The sequence below is a fragment of the Hippichthys cyanospilos genome, chromosome 9, assembly GCF_059441005.1.
Source record: "Hippichthys cyanospilos isolate Australia breed blue-spotted pipefish chromosome 9, RoL_Hcya_1.0, whole genome shotgun sequence".
Classification (NCBI taxonomy): domain Eukaryota; kingdom Metazoa; phylum Chordata; class Actinopteri; order Syngnathiformes; family Syngnathidae; genus Hippichthys; species Hippichthys cyanospilos.
The window spans coordinates 13070663-13091018 of NC_142377.1; the positions used below are offsets into that span (position 1 = coordinate 13070663).

At 39.5% G+C, this 20356-nt stretch overlaps 1 protein-coding gene across 2 annotated transcripts in view; it reads right to left on the reverse strand.

Annotated features, from left to right (window-relative positions):
- Nucleotides 1-20356, reverse strand: part of LOC148418945 (low-density lipoprotein receptor-related protein 1-like) — a 109806-nt gene that overhangs the window by 53375 nt on the left and 36075 nt on the right. For both annotated transcript variants that reach the window (XM_088424297.1, XM_088424296.1), the window contains exons 4-15: nt 19368-19487; nt 18141-18269; nt 17791-18054; nt 10524-10686; nt 9596-9818; nt 5885-6074; nt 5654-5797; nt 4529-4765; nt 4260-4440; nt 2273-2495; nt 886-1075; nt 661-786 (exon numbers count right to left, since the gene is read on the reverse strand). In XM_088424297.1, coding sequence (XP_088280423.1) covers nt 661-786; nt 886-1075; nt 2273-2495; nt 4260-4440; nt 4529-4765; nt 5654-5797; nt 5885-6074; nt 9596-9818; nt 10524-10686; nt 17791-18054; nt 18141-18269; nt 19368-19487 — 2190 coding nt within the window. The remainder of the gene's footprint in view (nt 1-660; nt 787-885; nt 1076-2272; nt 2496-4259; nt 4441-4528; nt 4766-5653; nt 5798-5884; nt 6075-9595; nt 9819-10523; nt 10687-17790; nt 18055-18140; nt 18270-19367; nt 19488-20356) is intronic.

Below are 20356 nucleotides of genomic sequence, written 5' to 3' on the forward strand. Positions count from 1 at the left end.
TTTTTTTTTTCAGTGAAGTGTAGTACAAAAGATTTGTTTTCCCAACTAATTTTATTAACCAACTACTGTTTATCTTTTTTTTGTGATTAAAAAACAACTGCTGAAATCAGGGATTTTCGGCGATGACAGGTTTAATAATTACTCTTTAATTTAATTTAAATACTAGTCTGGAACTTTAGTGCTGTGCTTTCAAAAGTCATCATGCTTAAAGTGGAAGTCAACAACATTTTCTTGACAGTTATATGCTCCATCTGTTTGTAGCAAATGATTTAAGCAAGAAAAAACACCCATTTTTGATCCAGTTTACTTTTGATGACATCACAGTTGCTCAGAGCTCAGGCAACAACCAATCACGAGTCAGCTTACGAATGTCACATGACCAAACTCAAAAAAAAGGAGCTCAATGACTGTGCCTTTAGCACTGTGAAGTCTTCAGGTCACGGCCCGGAAAAAATGACAGGATTTTGCTGCTTGATTCATATTCTATTAAATAATAGTAATCAGAATATAAATATATATCATTGAAAATATGTTTGTGTACTATAATGAAGTACATTCAATTCTGTGGATGTACTTAAGCTATGACCATTCAATGAAGGTACTTTTCTTTACTGCCATCACTGATCTCCTATATCATTTAGGCATAAAGTTGATCCTTGCCTTTGCAGCTGGTGTTGTCAGTGGGGTCGAGTATTTGGTCTTCCGCACAGGCACATTGCCTTCCCCCTGGTATGGCCAAGCACAGGCTGGTGCAGCCTCCGTTGTGCACACGGCACGCATTAGAACCTGGAGATGAAAAATGGGAGGGGGCATAAAGACTGTAAAAATCACTGAGAAAACAGACAATGGACACAAGATAAGTCTTGCATGCGAGACGTGCGTTACCTTGCTGTTGCTGAGCATCATACATGCGTATCTCAAAAATGGGTGGCCTTTCACTGCGCAGCAGGGTGGCAACGCTTGTGGTGGTGTCCAACTTGTATATGCTGCCACTGCGGTACTCGTTCCAGAACAAAAAGTGTTTATAGTGGCAGAGACCAAAAGCGTGGTTCAGCTCCTGGCCCTCATACACCGTCTTTGCATGTGAGAAAAAAACGGGAGAAGAGGATAAAATGTGACAGTAACGACCTTTCCTCTAACTTCTGCCTGTTTCCAACTAATGACGCTAGAAATCTAGGCAGTTAACATTTTGGGGTTCATTACTGCACAACCATTAGGACACCTGCGAATAAAAGGCTTGACTGAGCTGTATTCTCTTCATGAAGACAAATAGACTTCTGGATGTACAGTAAGTCATATTCCTAAATTTTGTGCGAGACACTGGTTCTCAAATGGGGGTAGGAGAAGATTTTAAGAGGGTATGCAAGATTTTAATCAAATTTTATTATTGTTAATGCCATAACTGGAATGGTACACATTTGCCTACAAATTAAGAGCAAATGAATTGGAACATGAGGCAAAATATTGCAAAATTGTGTTAGAGCGTTTCCCTTGCAAGTCGTTGTTGGCTTTTATTTTGTTTAGTTTTAGGCACATTGTCATTAGCAAAGGTGTGTATCTGTTCAAGATGTCAATTTAGGGAACAAGTACTAAATAGAACTGAAAGGATGTGAATCAATAGCTGTGCAGGAAAATAGTTTTAAAAATCTATTATTAAAAATGTAAAATGTCTGTATTAATTGAATACAATCTTGCATAAAAACTTGTGATGTGCAAATTTTATTTATATATATATATATATATATATATATATATATATATATATATATATATATATATATATATATATATATATATATATATAAAGAGTGAGAGAGAGAGAGAGAGAGAGAGAGAGAGAGAGAGAGAGATTGAAGCAATTAAAAAAACGTTAAAGCTGCCATATACCCTATATCTGATGTTATTATCTGTGCTTTAGAGTCCAGGTCAGCTTATGCATGACAGAAATTGTTTGGTTTTTTTTTTGCTCAATATTTGCTGCTGCGGCTTATAGGCTGAAAAATACCTCACAGTATACTTACAGTATATCTTATATATCTAGAAACTCAAGTGCCCAAAGGATTAATATATATTATAAGCAATTACAGTTTAAAACTGTTTTCATTAAAGTGGCTAAAAAGAAAAAAAAAACTAAATACATGATATTCAAACATGCCCCTAAAAATATGTACCTCCGTTTAGAGTTATTTTCTCACACATGGTGAAAACATACCAGTGTGAAAGTTAAGCTAGGCTAAAGCTTCCACTTATGGTAACGGCGTCCATTCCTGACCTTGCGTTCTGAGGTGTTGAGGTAAACCATCTCGATGCGATCGTAGTAGGCGTCCACCCAGTAAAGGATTCCTTGTGGGATGTCCAGGCTCAGGCCGTTAGGCCACAGCACCGTTTTACTGGTGAGGAAAACGTTCCTGTTGGAGCCGTCCATCCAAGCGCGTTCAATTTTTCCACGTTTGCTCTCCTTGGGATCCTCCTCCCAATCTGTCCAGTACATCCACCTTGACAAGACAGAAGACAGGCACTCATTTGATGGGGTTGATGAAAACTATCTCACTTCGTAATCATCCCTCATATTTTATTCCTCCAAAGATGCACGTTGCATTGTACACAGTTCCCATATAATGCTGAAAAAAAATCAACACAAAAAGCTTTAATGGAGCCCCCTGAACAATGAATTGATCACAAAACTCTGTTTCAATACTTTTGCTCATACACTGTATTTCCTTCCCCCATCTGTCTTCATTTTCCTTTCTCCTGCAAATGTCTCTTCTTGCTGCCTTTTCTCCCGCAGCCCGATGGATTTCAGGCATTAGTGCAGGCTAGTGCCTTTCCCTCGGGTAGCGCCGTCAACACACATCACGGCCGCAAACCAGCGAGTGTGTGTATATTTTCAAACACGTATTTCTCAAGAGAGAGCCCGGGAGATCATGGTAATAAGACTGAGGCAGATTATGCTTTGTATGACAGCGTGAGAGACAAACCCGGATGCGTGTTCCTAAGTCACAGAATAGCTGTCCAACACATCAAGAAAACAAAACGTCACACCTGTTGAAATATTTGTGATTTTTTGTTTTAATTTGTTTATCCTATAACCTATAAATTCAACTGAAAAAGAAACTTTTACTAGACATCTGAGATTATGTGGTTGCAATAGTGTGCAGACCTTTAACGGATAATGTGGCTGTTTTGAATTAACAAATCATGTTAGAACTCTAAAAAAATAAAAAAGTAACCCAACTATGCATCAAAAAAAGAAGCGACCCAATATTTGGGCCAATTTGACCCAACGTTCTGGCTTTTTTTAATTCAAAACATCCTTCAGATGGTTTTGTGCAAAATAACTCATAAGGTTGGGTCAGATATTGGGGTGGGCCTTTGTAACCTATATTTGGGTTATTTCTAACCCAACTGTTTTTAGACTTAATTGTATGTTGGCACACAACACTTTAATGCAGTGAGATTAACTAAAAAAACATGGACCTTCAAGTAAGCTTTTTGTAGTCACATTTTACAGCACAAGAGGACCTCATTGTTTAAAGGTATCAGAAGAATCCAAAAGAATTTACAGAGCATTTAATACACCACGTAACACGCTGATGACAGTCATTAAGTGAAAAACAAAATGGCAGTGACATTATCAAATGAGAAGAAAACAGATTCAATATGAGCAACTAGCAATTTGTCTCTCATAATGATCAATATTGAGAGCACATTTGTTTATCATTTTGTGCTATTTCTCAATGAACAATGCAGAATGCTTAGTGACAAAAGCCAGGTAAATGCACCGTGCACTTGTACAGAGCTGATTCAAATTAACAACAGCCTTGGTGGAGCTCTATGAGTAGCCTTGTAGTTATTATTAAGGATAACAAGATGATGAAAGATGATTGTAAGTGAGCAGACTAAATGAGATAATGGCCCGTCATTACCTCAAAGGGCTTTCCATGACCACAAAAAAACATAATAATAAATCATGCCAAACAGCAGCACCGATGGTGGAGCTACCACCAGTTCCGCATTACATGGTTATCATTTCCAGCAGGAATTTCCAAACCTTGAAGCAGGGCCTTTTTTCATTTAAGCAACGTTCTGGGTATAGCGTAATTCAACATACACACAGGCAGTTCAGGCTACATAATATGTAGGCGCGCCTAAATTGTTCTAAACAAGAGGTCAAAGACGACGTCATTAAGGGACACTTTAAGGGAGCACGTTATGAAAACATCCGGTGGATTACGTCGTTCTGCTTCCGTCTCACTTACCCATGGAGAGGGTCCACCACGATTGCGCGAGGGTGAGTCATTTTATCGTCAATGAGGGTCTTGCGAGTTTGGGAGGCTTTCTCTAGCCGAGCCACGCTGATGGTTTTTTTGGGCCCGTCATCTGTCCAGTATAAGTTGTCTGCCATCCAGTCCACGGCGATTCCCTCCACCGTGTGGATTCCTGGAGGAAAAAAAAAAAAAATCATAATTCCTCAGGTCTCATGTGCTGCTTGTGTGACCTGTTTTGACCTGGAGTAGTAATATTGTACCTTCTTTCAGAATGGTATCTCTCTCGGTCCCATCAATCTTCTGCCGCCCGATGATATAACTGGTGGCATCGGCAAAGTAAATGAACTCGCTTTCGGCGTGAAAATCCAGAGCTCTTGGCTTCATCAGATTCTCAATGGGGATCATGTATTCATCCGGCACCTTGGCGTTCATGTCCATGCCTCTGATGACCCCCGGGCGACCCTTACCGTAGACTAGGAAGAGCTCATGCTCAGGCTCTGGAGCAAAACAAGGATTAAAGTGGGAAAACACATCTGCCGGTTAGAACAAATGGGGAAATTAGATCCGTTTTTGTATGATGAGAAATGAAGAGCAGGTGGTGCGCAATTGTGTCTCTTGAGGAAGCTTTATGAAGCGTTTGAGAGACTATTCATCAGTGCAATCGTTGAAAACATTTTCATAGCCAGTCTGACCTTGGAAGGAGATAAATAGGTTTATAAATGTTTGTCTTTAATAAAAATAAAAACAGATCTATTAATAAAAGGACAGATTGGCCGGCACTGGAGTAGCAATTAGGTCAAGGGACATTGTAACAGTGACCATCATCTTTTTAAAGCTTCTTTTTTATTGAGGACAAATGAATGAAAACCAACTACTTAAAAAATGTTGAGTTGAATAACCTTCAAAATCCATTGGGGCGTTTGCTCTGTATTGGTCAATAATCCTGTAAAGTGTAAGGATTTGTCAAAAATGTACTTGGAACGACCCAAGCTACCTCATAGGCACTGAGAAAGTCCTTACAAATTTCACAAAAACAGGAGGCAGACTAGCATCTCTGGAACACCAGGTTGCCCTTTTATTTTGATTTCCAAACTCAAGTACAAACAGATCAGCACTAACACACTAACAATGACACAATGTAGCTAAAAACAAAAAAATCAAATCTTGCTGATGTTTACGCTCAGAAAATTTTAGCTGAGATTAAAATGAGAGTAACTAGATGAATTAATTCGAGATCCTAATTGATTATTCTCAGAATTTTTTAATCTCTTGACTAACTTAACTTTTTACTTTTGAAAATGGCTACGTTTTTCATTCCTATGAGTTAGGTTCGCAGAAGGTCAGTCACAACGTCCTTCACACACCAGTGAATACAATCCACTTACTTTTGCAAGACTTGCCATCGCTTCCCAGGCTGAATCCGGACCGACACCTGCACGTGCGAGTCTTGTGCCCATTTCCCAGAAGACAGATGTCCGAGCACCCTCCTGCTTTTCCAAACTGGTCCACCTCGCACGCATGGCTTCGCACTACACAGGAGTGAAAATGTGTGATTAAAAAAAAGTCACTGCTTTCACACACACACGCCGTTGTATGTGACAAAAAGCGGTGTGTACCAGGTGGCTGGCGTCTCTGATGATAAACGTGCAGCGCGCCTCCTTTGTCAACGCGCGTCACCACTTGGTAGTCTGGGCTATTGAATCGATTGATCCTTATCACGCTGGTCTTGGGTTGCATGTTGGCATTGTCCGAGTTGGTGGCATACAAGTAGTTTTCAAACACAGTCAGCCCGTACAGATGCTCGATCTTGGAAAAGAAATAAAGACAGAATGTGTTTATTACTGTTACCTCATTTTAACACCGCATAAAAAAAAGCTTTGCCACCTCTCACCAAATGGTAACTCAAAGTTATGTTTATGCTAAATGTTCTAAGTTTAAAGATGATTTTTCTGCATAGTGATGTAATAGTATCGTAGTTACAATACACAAATTGTCACAAACATTTGCAAGGCTCGAAAGTGTTTAACTCCTGTCCCCGTGGGCTTGTGTCTTGCATGTTTTCCAAGTTTGGCACACATGAATAAAATGATTAGCTCATCAACGAGCTCTCCAGGAGCCTCATAATGATCCCGATTATGTGAATCAGGTGTGTTGCAATGAGAAACTTGGAAAACATGCGGGACAAAGGTCCTTGAGGACTGGAGTTTGGTGCTTTGAGGTCTTAAATGTTAAGAAAGCATGTTTGAACACAAAAATGGTACAGCAGCACATGTAGCCGTACAAGTCAACAAACAGTATAGAAACTCTCATGCATACATTCATAATTCAGCTGGAAAATAACTAATACCAGTGCAGATAATTATTAAACTCGTATCTCATGAGACTACAATTACAACACAGAGGGACAGCACTGCACGGAAACAGCTTTGATATGGAGTTATGTGTTACTCAGTATAGGGATGAAACAGTTGAGGGTTTTCAAGATAAAACACAAGAAAAATTCAGAAGGTTAGTACAGTTTGAAATTGTCATGAAGCTTCTTCATGTAGCATTTGTGTTTCAGCTTCCCACATCCTGTGTGGCCATGAAAAGCAAACAATTGAAAAAAAGGTTGTGAAGTAAATATACAATCACATAACGTTCCACAATTCCAAGAAGGCATCAGATGTAGACAGTAAATTAGCTTGCTGCAAAACGAAGCCAGCCCAGATGTATTTGGGGGGCGTATTGCAAATGTTTCTCCTTGTGAGATTTGTTCAGGGTGGCTGAAAGACAGCTTTATGCATCAATGCGAACATTTGGAGGTCCCTGCATCAAGAGGTTTTTTGAACTCTGGGGATACCAGAAGCTCGTCATCAGTGGCTGCTCTCTTGCATAATGCATCTGCCAGAATCTTTCCTTAATACGCCTCTATCAGATAGAAGCCATTTGCTTTCTGAGTCATACACAAATGACTGTAGTTAACTTTCTGGAAACGTCCAGTTATTTCCTTTCGCAAGACATTGGATTATTTGTCACTTTTCATCAGCAGAAAGATGAATATTTTTCAAGCAAGCTTTAGTTTAAGCAAGCACGATGCTCAGTGCTCATTAAATGACTGCTGCAGCTGAGGATGTTTGAAATTTAAAACGCCACAACTAGCAATGTTAATGGGTAACTGTAATAGGAAAACAAGGAATCCAATTAAAAGCGAGCAAAACTGATTTTTGCCTTAATCTTTTGAGTATTTAATAGGTATATTCAATAGCCATAATAAGAGGTATTTTCACAACCAATGAAAACGTTTGACTACAAGGAAAGAATTTCACTCTTCTGGTATTATTTTGTTTTTGCATGATTGTTTTTAATAATACCGAGAGAATATTTGACAAGCGTTTGTCAGTATCTCATGTTCTAGCACGGTGTTCGGTGTCGTGCGCTGAATAAAAATCCAGTTGATGTGATGTAACGCTGTACGTCTTTTAAAAAAAAAAAAACAGCACATTAGAGAGAAAAGACCACAAAAACATCACATATCTACTTGACGTCCTTCATAGACACATTTATAATCTTTGTATAAAAGATCATTTGCTGGCAAAGTAAGCATGTGGCAGAGGTAGTGTTGCCATAGAAACCGTCTAAACTCAAGCATGTCATGCGGAAAAGTGGTTCAGTAACAAAAACTGTCGAAGTTGAGCCACAAATGAAAGCTTAGTTTTTTGTTCTTCTAACAACATAGAAATGATGGACAGCTCCTCTTCCGAGGTAGGAACGGAATGCTTAGGAGAAAACTGGTTAATTAACGATGCGGCCAAGCACACACCTCGAGCAGGGTGATCTGAAAGACGCACAGACTTATCACAGGTTGAAAAACATGGTGCTGCTATGGTGACTGCAAAGCCATTATTTTAAGGACATCACTTTTTCTACTTCTATTCATCCCAAATTACCCTCTGTGGAGTCCACATAGAGAACTAGACAAGCTTTCAAATTCACAGCTTGGCCACAACATTAGGTTCTAGACAAAACCAATGCTGATTTCAGAAGTATAAATGTGGAATTCGTTCAACTTAATGCTAATGAAGTCATCGTATTATCAGTTTTAGTATAACACGATTTTGGTTATGCTTATGCAAAAATAATGGCAAATAATGGCAAATGAAAAATGTCATCAACCAATGTGGTGGTGTCATAAATCAAGTAAGTCATTATAGATACAAGGACACGGAAGTGGATTTTCTTTCATTGTTTGGGTGTGCCTAATAAATAGTCCAATGGAAATATTCCTATTGCCAAGGAAGAGGATTAGGACCAATGAATGAGGAAAAAAAAAAAAAGAGTTGGGAGAATTCTGACATTTAACTCTTTCTGACGTTATTCTCACAGTTGTTTAGTTCGAATTCTCGCAGTCGGATATTATTCTCAGCATTCTCACTTTAAAGTCAGAATTTTGATTTTATGCTCAGAATGCTGGTCGGAATTTTGACTTTGAAGAGAAAATTCACACTTCATTCTTGGAATTCTCATTTTAAAGTCTGACTTTCAAGTGATAATTATGACTTTGAAGTCATAAATCCAACCATTAATGCTCAAAATTCTGACTTGAAAGCCAGTTTTGACACTAAAGTGAAAATCCGAATTCTGAGATAAATCGGTATCTTGATTTTAAAGTCAGAATCTTTATTTTAAAATAAATCAGAGTTCTGACTTTCACCTAATTAGTCAGAATTCAGACTTTAAAATGACCGTTCTGAGAATAGTCAGAACTCGCAGTTTAAAGTCAAAATTCGGACTTTAAGGTCAGAATCTTTAAAGGGAAAAATCTGATAATAAAGTCATAAATCGGAGTTCAAAGTCAGAATCCTACCAAGCTTTCTTTTCCCCTTCTTCAATGGCCCTAATCCTCTTCCATATATTTCTCCCTATAACTACTCGACACTCCATATTTTAGTTGAGTCTAATTTTAAGATAATAATTCACTCCGATGTTATCATGCTTCTTACATTACGTGGGCTCAAGGACACTGAGAAGAGTGGGTGCATCCATGCACACACCACACACACACACGCACGCACACACACAGCATGGGTCTTATGTTTGCGTGTCCATGTCTATGCCCCGAGGCTTACTGACTATAAATGAAAGCCATTACTTCCCGCAGATCACAGTTAATGTCATGGTAACGGCTTTCAGAAGCAACCCGCACGGAACATTAACCACCTTGATATTAGAGACGATTAATCAACTGCTCCGACGAAAAAGAAAATGCCCTCCATCTTTTCAGCGCCCATTCCTCAGCAGGCAGACGGCAGACACGTCGAGGCGATCACTGTGTCGGATGCTCTTACCAGCAGGCCTTGAATGATGGTGTGCCGATTCTTCCCTTCATAGTCCACAACCTCGATGTAGTCCAGATAGGCGTCGGCCCAGTACACCAGCCTGCTGACCAGATCCAAGGTGATGCCATGGGGGAAGACAATTTTACTGTCCACGAGCTTGGTCCGATTCTGGCCGTCCATGTCGCACCGCTCCACCTTGGGAATCTGACCGTAGTCGGTGAAGAATACCTTTCTGGGGAGAGAAAGGGACAAACCCGATTGAGGGGGGCTCGGCAGCAAAGACTTTGGAACATTATCGGCGACGATTTTGCAGGTCCAGTGAGGTGGCGGTTTTTGTGCCCGATCGGTTCGGCCGAGCGACAAGTGGCCTTGTAAATGTTTCACGTGGCCAAGAAAAAAAAATGTTTCCTAGATTGCATTGTGTTTTAAAGGTCAACATTTAAAGTCAGTCAGTCCGTCGGAATACATCTGTCAACTTTCCTGGTATCCTCACTCATCTGCTTTCCTTTCCATCACATCAAACTTGACGCGGGTTTCCCTTGCTTATCGTGGTGGTTACGTTCCCCAAAACACCCGCAGTAACCAAAGTATGTAAAGTAGAGAAATCTGTGGCAAGTGCATTTATAGTTACCTCGTCTGTCTGGCATGCAGGAAATCGTCACAGCACCTCTAAACCCCCCCCCCCCCTCCCCCTAAAAAAAATATTATACTCTGATGTTTTCTGTCAGCGTTATGTTAAAAATATCAATCCATCCCTATCCATCCACCCATTTTCTAGAATTATGTTGGTGCTAAACATGCAGGCATGTTAAGTCTGTTGAAAATCAAGGATGTTGCTGTAGGCAGGCAATTAAAAAAAAAACCCCATCTATATACCATTGTTCTGCGTAAATATACACACATACACACACACATAGGAAAAAGCCATCACACTGACCCCATAGTGGGATCCAAGGCTATGCCTTTGGGGTTGTAGAGCTCCTGGTCCAGAAGGGTGACACATGTCTGTCCATCTTTGTCGCACACAAAGATCCTGTCATCCACGTCATCCACAAAGTAGAAGTTTCCGGTGAGCCAGTCGATGGCCATCTGCTCCACATCTGCAGGGAGAAGGGAACGGAACGGGGGAGTGTGTGCAAGAAAAAGACAAACTTATTTTTAGTCCTTACATTCCTGTGGACTTGTAAAGAACTTGAACATGCGATGTTGCTGTAAATACTTTGCGCAAGCGAGAGGTCGTGATCATAGGTCGAAGGCAACTAAATGAGCCATCAAATTGCCGAGCAGTTACCCTCTTAACACAAGCCGTTTACGTTCTCGGGTTTAGGCGGGGAAAGTTTGCTCGACTGACAAACGAGTTGACAAGCCGACGGCGTCAAGTCGGCAAACGTCTTGCACGTGTCAGTGTGAGGCCAATCAGGCAGGATGCTTACGGTAAAATGAATTCGACGCTCCACGCGGAATTTTTCGAGACGTTAAGGCATGTAAAGTTTGAGAAGCAAAACAAGAACGACAACACCTCCATTTTCACTGCTCTGGACCACATTAATGATCTTGGATGACTTCCTTCTTTATTCCTTCCTTCCTTCCCCCAAACAGCATTTCAAGCCAAGTACTATTTAAGTATCTCCCAGGGAGATGCAGTTTATCTACTGTATCCTGTTTGCAATAAAGTACTCATTATGGTGGAATGTGATCATCGGCAAACATTGCTTATATTGTTTGGAACAGGTTTATAAATATTATAATGTCCCTGCCTAAAATTAGTAGAAGCGAGCCACAGAAAAGTGTATGACCAAGTTTTTATTTCATTCAGTTTTTTTTTTAATTCACTATATGTTCATTTTAGTATTAGTTTCATTCTTTGTTATGTATTTGTCGAGGGGAGCGTGAAAGAAAAACAGGTCACTAAGTTTTCCCATCGTCGAATAGTCGCTTTAATTTATTTGTAATTTATTTTACACAACATTACACTTACACAACGTGCGTTTGCTTACAACAGGAAGTGTTTCAGGGGGAAGTGTTTCCCCTCATAGCGCCACTTCCTTCACCCCCTCCCCGAAGAAAAATCACAGTGCTTGGCGGATGTTATGACGACATTTAAGTTATGTCATTCGTTTTTGTGAACTGTTATAACCTTGCTGACCATATAATGGGAATAGGCAAGTCTGTGCAATGAAAAAAGAGGTAGTCGATAACATAAATGTGAAAATATAAAGTGGAAAAAACATTTTTTTCCCTCAAAGTGAATCAATACTTGAGGTTTTTCTTTTCATTTTTTCTATTACATGACAGCTGACATTTTGACGAATAGACTGAAGAAACCATTTATATTCTGGTTTGAAGGGTACAGTTGCATTAAGATTCAAAGCACTAAAGGGATAAAAACTGTAGAAAAATATAATGGCTTCCTGCTCAGTACATGTGCTGCCATCCATAAAGTATCATGGAAATTGATGGTGTGTACTTCTTTTGCATAATCCTTAAAAGCAACAAACATTCATCAACAATACTTGCTTTTGGAATAGGTGAAAATGATCCAAGCGTAGGAGGAAAGCTGATCGAAATAAAAAATGTTTTTCATGATGGAAAAAAAAATGTAAGTCATAATCATCCAATAAATCATTCTTATCAAGACAAAATTACTTATACTGTGAAAGTCAGCCCTTGAGCCCTCTCATAATGAAGACTATTAAAGCTAAATCAGCTAGAGGGGAATATGAGCTTGTGGATAACTTGTCAGTGAAGAGTAAATCAGATGTTGGGGATAAGTTTGGTGTGATAAGAGCCAGTCATAATAGAATGGTCTTCGCTGCTTGCAAAAAGTGCCAAAGGGATTTTTCTTCTGACAGCTTCAAGATAGGCACATAATTGATGATTGCGGAGGAAACACAAAGACACTTGCGAGAGCACGGATGTAGTAGCGATTGACAAGTTGAATGTTTGGGAGTCATTTTAACGTGAAACCTTTTGGGTTGAGTTCTATTGTGAGCATTTTTTTTTAATTATTGTTTTATTATTTTTGTTAACTGCTATTCACATGAGTGAGGACTGAGAGGTCAGTTTTTTTGTTGTTTTTTTTAGAGAGGTTGAAGGGTCTGCGTGGATGCGGTTTTGAAAAAAACAGGCCCATGTAGGATTCTGTCTTATCATCGTTTCTCCATTGTCACTCTGTGTCTGTTTTGCATGCGGCTGATGCAATATGCTGCTGAACAATAGCTCTATGCTATTCCAACATCTGCAATGCGATGACACTGTGTAAAACCACGCTGACCCAGCATCGGCATGGATATAAACCATGGTCATACACCATGGAACTAACTCGAAAAAAATTGAAAAATATTACAGCATATGAATAAATCAGTATTTCAATTTAGGGAGTTATTTTTTTCCAATTGTCCTGTATATTTTAATGAAATGGAAAAGAAGAAAAGCTTGCTCATTCAGTGAAATGAATTAATATTATTAGTAGTAGTAGTATTTAAGAGTTGGGCGAGTACCAATACTTGGCCATATTTGAAAGTATCAGTAAGTGGCCTATTAAGAGACTGAAGTGAAGTAGTTTCTTGTCTTTTATTTTGCACACCTACAGCCTTTGCCATTTGAAAATTGCATTCTACTACATGTGAATTTGAATCCAACTAATTGTTCAGCCCTAATGCAAACCACATGAGGATTTAACATAAAAGATGAAAAATCTGGTTTAAAAGGGCCGCCAAACGCACGCAAAGCATTAGATCGACATCAAGAGAAACAATGACTCGAGAAGTCCATTAGGAAGCTTTAAGTTCAAGATCTAAATGCTCTTTCATATCTGCTAGCTCCCATTCGAACAGCGCGAGAGCAACAGATAGAAAGTGGAATGGAGAGGAGGACTTGGCAAACCACAAGACGTATATTTTTACAGCTGCCATGAGCACTGCTCGCCCCAGAACTGTCCTCAAACAAACACAAACAGCCAAGTGGTGCGGCAGGGGTCCCAGGTCAAGAAGCACTGGCTTGTTTTTCGGGGTCAGCTGGGTCATTGTGATGATGAAGGCAGACCAAAGTCTCCATTTCTCCAACTGAGACTGAAAAGCTTGGATAAGGCAGGGACTGACTCAGCAGATTTTTGGTTTAAAAAAAAAAATGCTTTGACAAACAACCAAGCAATAAATCTGTCTCTGGTTGCAGAGGAGTGTTTTACTTTGAGCAAAAGTTGCAGGAAAGGTGGAAGCAAAAACGACAAAAGGAATGAAGAAAATGGGAACAAAATGTGAGGGGAAAACTCAAGGAGAAGCTGGGAGGGAAAGGGAGATCTGATTTCCACCAAGGAAACTTGGCCATTGTGCCGCATTTCTGAGGTTTATGGGAGTCAGCGGCCGTAATCCCAGAGGTGCTCTTAATTTTTAACACATCGTGCTCTGTTTAAACACTCCCAGCTGCCCCGCGACACACTGATTCGCTGATTAAGCCGTGTGTAAACAAAGGTACGAGAAGGTGATTGCGCAACATTCTAAAAGGAGCAGCTTTCCTCAATCCTGCAAGCATAGTGTTCCCGCCCCCTTTTCATTCATTAAGAGCACTTATGATCTCTGTCGCTCTCACACAACAATGACCCGCAGCCATTTGATTAAATAGAAAATCAGATGTCCTTTCATCTTTTGCCACCATATGCGAGTACATAAATGGGTTTAATAACAGTGCTTTCAGGTTATAAAATATATAGAATTGAACTAAATAATATCTGTGATTAATTGATATTAATCCAACCTAAAAGACTTTGAGAAAAAAAAAGTTTTGTTTTTACCTTCAGATACTATGTGTTATCCTAGTAGATTAGCAGATTGATAAACAACCACATAGAAGTGGCTTCAGTCTAGGTCTGCCTCTATCAAATATTTGAGCCGATAATTATCAATCGATTATTCTAATGTTCGGACAAAATTTTATTCCACATTATAGTGTATTAAAAAACCTTTCCCCTCACTTAAACATTATATACCAATTATTGTTGCTTATTTGGTATTGTTTAGTGATAAAAAAAACCAACAACAAATAAACAATTACAATTACACAACGGGGATGGGTGTTCTCGCCATCGTTTTTTAAATTGATTCACTCACTGTTAAGGACTACAGAAATCAGAATAACTACTGTTGAGAGGCTGACATTTGAGGATTTTAAACAACGGTTCTGATGAATACTAGCTTATTAAAATTGCTGTCGATTAATCGATTATTCCTGACAGCTCTGACAGCCAAATAACTAGAAATGAACAGTAAAGTAAAACATCGTCTGTCCTATCGGACACAGACTGGCTCAAACGGCAAATAGCTTTGCTATAGCTTGCAACATTAGCATCTTTGTTGCTAACCTTAGCAAGCTCCTTACAAAGAATCTGTTTACCTTCGTCAAAAAATTAAATTTCTCATTCTCCAGACCAACAACTCTCAGATACGCTTTTATTTTCACATCTTTCTTCTGCTCCAAATCTTGCTCCAAATCACATTGTGCCAATGACAGTCGATCAATGTTCACTTCTGAATGCGATTGAACTTTGTTTTTCAACCTCCAACAACTTAAGCACAAGAAGCATGACGGAAAAAAACGGATCTAATCACTAATCAGTATACAGAAAGCTAAGGTTAGAAGATTAAGACAATTAAAAAGAAAAAACTGCTAACTATGACTGTAATTAATTGATCACAATCAATCTGTTATTTTGACACCCCTACTTAAAAGTAAAACACAATTGAGCTGTACACTAAAGACGAAGGTTAAGATGTGCCTGTGCGTGTGTTTGTGAATGGAGGAACAATTTGTAACGTGCCTGCTGGCTTGACTTTTTGCAGCACATGACCCCGTAAGGAGATTTCAAGGCGCTGTGTGTGTGCTGATCAGAACATGGCGCAGGCTGTGCAGGGAGGGGAGAAGGTCTATCCTGGAGGCTTAAGCGACAGCTTTGGGAACAGGACTCTTTGTTCACAGAGTGTCTGCTGAACCCATATTGGTTTTGTTTCAAGGATTCTCAGAAAGGGAGGCCTTAGGTCCCACAAATCGCAGTTCGACCATTATTTACTTGTAGATACTATGTCTGTTTTGGGCTTTTGGAATTTATATTCTTCTGAAATTAGAACATATACATTTTCTTCAATTTAATTCAATTGATTTTTTTTTCCTTAAAAGCATTCTGTTTTCTACTTTAATGAAATCAAGATGTTCATATGTATGCAAATAATTCAGGGATTAATTACACAGCCGTTGTCCTAGACTACAGGCGGTTTACAGATGCAACTTATGCCTCCTATGTGCGTATCTATTCACTCATTTGAGTATTACACTGTGCTTCTCAAATCCAGCTACAACTTCCACTGGGGGTACTTAAAGGCAATTCAGCTGGAACGTGAGGTTTTTTTTCAGGTTAAGCAGGTATCAGCAAATCTATTTTAATGCCATAAAAGAAACAGTATATGCTCTTTTCAAAATAAGAGTAACACATAATTGTAATAATTAATTGTAATAATTGTCACATGAAGAAACCTATTGCTAAATTGTGTTATAGTGATTCCTTTCCAAACCTATGCTTTTGTTTTGCTGAATTTTATAATGATGGGCATTGCCACGAGTGATGTGGTTTTCTGGCATACCAGTCAGAAATAAAACAAGTGTTAATCTAAGTCTATTTTTCATTCAGAAATGCTTTGACTGGGTTTGGGGATATAGCGCATGTCTCATTCATAGTAGCCGTGCTGCTGATAACATCAAGAGCTGCTTTATAAACAAATTACCGGTAATGTTCTCTTGGTACTGATACAACTATAGTGTCAAAATCTAGTAAAACACAAGTGCGAAAATGAAATGACATGTTACATAATATTACACAAACATTTAAGCCAGACATAACATTTTAGGCTGCTTTCTGCATATCAGCTATGATATAAGGAATTTTCTTCCCATTTCATATGTTGTTTTGGTGGGGTGATTCCAAACTGCAGGTTTCATAAGACTTTAGAGGAGGAACATTCATGCAAAGAGAGCGAGAGAGAGAGAGACAGAGAGTGAGTGGTGAAGTCACATCTGGACAAGCCACATGTGGCGTACCGAGGTCATGAGTCACTCCAACCAAACGTGCATCATTTCCTGCATGTTCCCGCCTGCCTTTATTTTCTGCTGCCTCCTTCACACGAGGACCGTCAACAAAAACCTCCCACTCTGTTGCCCGTTCAGAAGGTCGAGTGGCACCGACCCTAAATGAGCCGTCTGGTCCACAAACCCTGAGATGCTCCCAGACATGACAACCCTCAATCGTATTTAAAAACGTCTGTTTCTTTCTCCCGGTGTTGTGCGTCATGAGGCTGGAAGGAGGTGCCATATGCAAGCGCTTTCTTCATTCATTTCTATTCACAAATACGGATCGATTATAAATACATTCATGCAGAATCTCCGATGCTTGATTACTACCATCAGGAGCTTAGACAAGGTAGCACTATTTGAACTTGGTTGACAAGACGTGAAACGATTAGAATATACGCAGAGTTGAATCTGTAGGAAACACGCAGTGAAGTTGGCTTGTTTACATCCGATATTGCAATCCTAGCAGTAGCAGCAGCGGCACATGGCAGGGAGACTAATAACAATTTAATCGGACTTAAACTTCTGATCTAATTAATCACACAAGGCCGATTTCCGATTCCTATTGGGTCGTTTCCAGGTATGCAAGTGGCAGAAAACAAGACTTGTAACGGGGGCGCGGCAGTTGTATTTATATTGCTCTGTATGTATTATTTATGCCTAAGCGTCCCTTATTCCTGACCTGAATGAATAATGACATAATGGAATTACATTGTACTTTAATAAAAACAGTACATGGTTAAATATTTAGAGTTTTCAACCTGTTGACTTGCATGGAAAAAAAATATCTAGTTTAGCTTATTTGAAAATATGCTCAAAATGAAAATGTATTATTATTGCATTACAATCATTTACTATTTCAATGAGCAACTGATAACATACACAGTAAAAAAAAATTGCTTGTTTGCTCCGAGTACAAGTGGACCTCGCTTTTAAGTCGACCCCCCTTTTGTACTTCATTTTGGGTGCACGTTACAAACACACGATTATAAGTCTAACCCTGACTATAGTGGTTAGATCTCTCTGATTTGAATTTGAAAAGTAAGTTAACTATGATTTAGCGCGGTGACACACTGAAGGGGTGTACTCACGATGCAAGCTGAGAGAAATGTTGATGACCCTCTCCTCAGTGAAGCCCTTAAGATTGGGAATCTTGGCACATTTGAGATGCGTGGACGAGGGGGACTCTCCCACATGGATCCAGCAGACCGTTTCCTGAGCGTACAGGAAGTCCATGGCTGTGGTTTGCTTGGTGCTGGTGGACAACAGGCTGTGGACCGTGGTGCCGCTCAGAGAGGTGGCCTGGATGTTCTGGGAGTTGGCGATCAACAGAACAGGCAGACGGTCCACTGGGACTGAGCAGAACAAACATAAACACGGGGGACATGAAAAGAATATTCATAGCGTCTGGGCCAGAGTGCTGCTGTCAGCAACTTTTTACCATTCTTGGCCTTGCAGGAGCGGTTGTCTGGCTGGGGCAAGTAGCCCTCCACACAGGAGCAAGAATAAGAGCCTTCAGTGTTTGTACACGTCTGACTGCACGTCCCGTACACGCTGCACTCATCGAAATCTGAAAAACACACACGTCAAGCCGATAGCAAACTCGAAAACGCACGTAAGCGCGGACATTGTGGTCCATGCTGCAAATGCATCTGATGAGGTGTTAAGTCATATTTAATCATTTGGGGAAATCAAGCAGAAGCGCAATTTTTAGAAGGGTAGACCGATTATCGGCCTGGCCCGTTATCAACAGCAATATTCAGGACTACCCTTTTTATTAAATAATTACTGATCAATGTTTATATAATAAATAACATTTTCAGATCAATGCTACCAGCGCTACACAATCTGCATTTTTTGTTTTGTTTGAAATTAAAATAGTGCAATTTTAATATTCCTGATACCTTGAAATTGTGGAGAGCTTTATTTACAGCAGTGCTTGTCAATTATAGAAAGAGGAAAACCTTCCGCAGCCTTACTTGGAGTTTGACACGTTTTTAAACATTTTGACACCAATATTTTCACATTTACTGATGTTGCACATCAATTCCACGTTTTGGTTATGGGCCTCGAATCAATGCCAAGAATCAGTATCGGCTTTGAAAAAATAAATAAAACTTTGATCAATGTGGTTGTTTGTGAGAAGCCTTTTAATGTCTTTGGAGGATCCTGCGTTTGCAAAGTTTTAAGAAAGCCAGAGATACTAGCAGAAGGCAAATATGTACCAGCTTGCTGCACATCAGTGGCTTTTGCCTCTGCACTTTATGATACATTTGCCTGACACAAATCTTCCTTAACACCTCTTTATTTGAATGATCCATTTACTAAGCCTGGCATGAAATGATTCTTGAAAAATGCAACGTTTCATTCCTTTCCCAAGGCATTGCTATTTCACACTTTCCATCAGGAAAATAACTTTCTCCCCCTTATAATTCTTAAATCTGTGAATTTTTTAATCATTTTAAACAACAGCCTGAAGTAATTTTACTTTAAATCGGGCTTAGTTGGGAACTAATGTTCAAGATCTGAGAAATCTGTGACCTAAACACTGAAAGAAGAAACAAGTCACCCAATAACACATTTTTATTTCACTTAAATCCTATAAACGTGATCATTTGGAACAGAGTGTATGGTGTATATATAAAAAAAAAAAACTGCATGAGCTCACCTTTGCATGTTTTTCTATCTGAGCTGATCTCAAAACCACTTTTACAGTAACAGGCAGGTCCGGATGGAGTCACTGCGCAATTATCCTGACAACTCATAAGTGAGCAGTTGGATAGAAACTCTGTGAAGGGAGCAGAAGAAGATGCAATAGAGATTATTTGACAAACATCAATTCCGGAACAAGTGCAAAGACATACAGTTTGTACCACAACAGGACATACAATTTGTATGAAGATGAAAATAATTGGTGTGGGGGTGACAGAGAGAGGATTGGGGCATCATTTAGTGAGAGAACCCATTCAGTGTACTGCAACTCAGGTTTAATTCATCCTGCTGGGAATTGGAACACTTAAAGCTGCCAGTATAACCAATCTGTTGAATATTTACAAGTCAGCATGTGTTCTGAAGTACATAGTGTGTATCCGTGTGTGTGTGCACAATTTTGGACTTAACTACAGCATGTGGCCAGAGTTTTTCAAGTGACAGTGCAGTCATTGCAAATAATAGGTTTAAGAATAAAAGCCCCAGTCAGCTCACTGCGACTTCAAATGCTATCCTTGAATAAAACTTATTCAAGCAGATTGAATTGCACCAACAAGTCGCACTTTTTCCAATTGGCCTTCAGGTTGATGGCTCATTATTTGAGTAAGAAGCAGAGACATAAAAGAGAAAAAACACAAAAAGAGCACAAGGCAGCGAAAGGAAAAATCAGTCGGTAACAACCTCTTAATTCCTTTATGTGCTTTCCAACAATAAAATGTTTTCTACTATATTTACCCCACGGATTTCTCTTTTTGCCCGGTTAAATGTTGCTTTTACTCACAGTAGTAGTCTATTTTGTTGTTTTTTTTACACGTGCTTTTAGCTTTTGTTTGTTTAATGTCGCATTTTTATGAGAACAGGGCTCGGTAAAAATGTCATCCGGTCGCAGAGCACAAGTACGTTTTGATTAGTGCTTCAGCAGATCAACTTTATTCTGGGGCCCACACA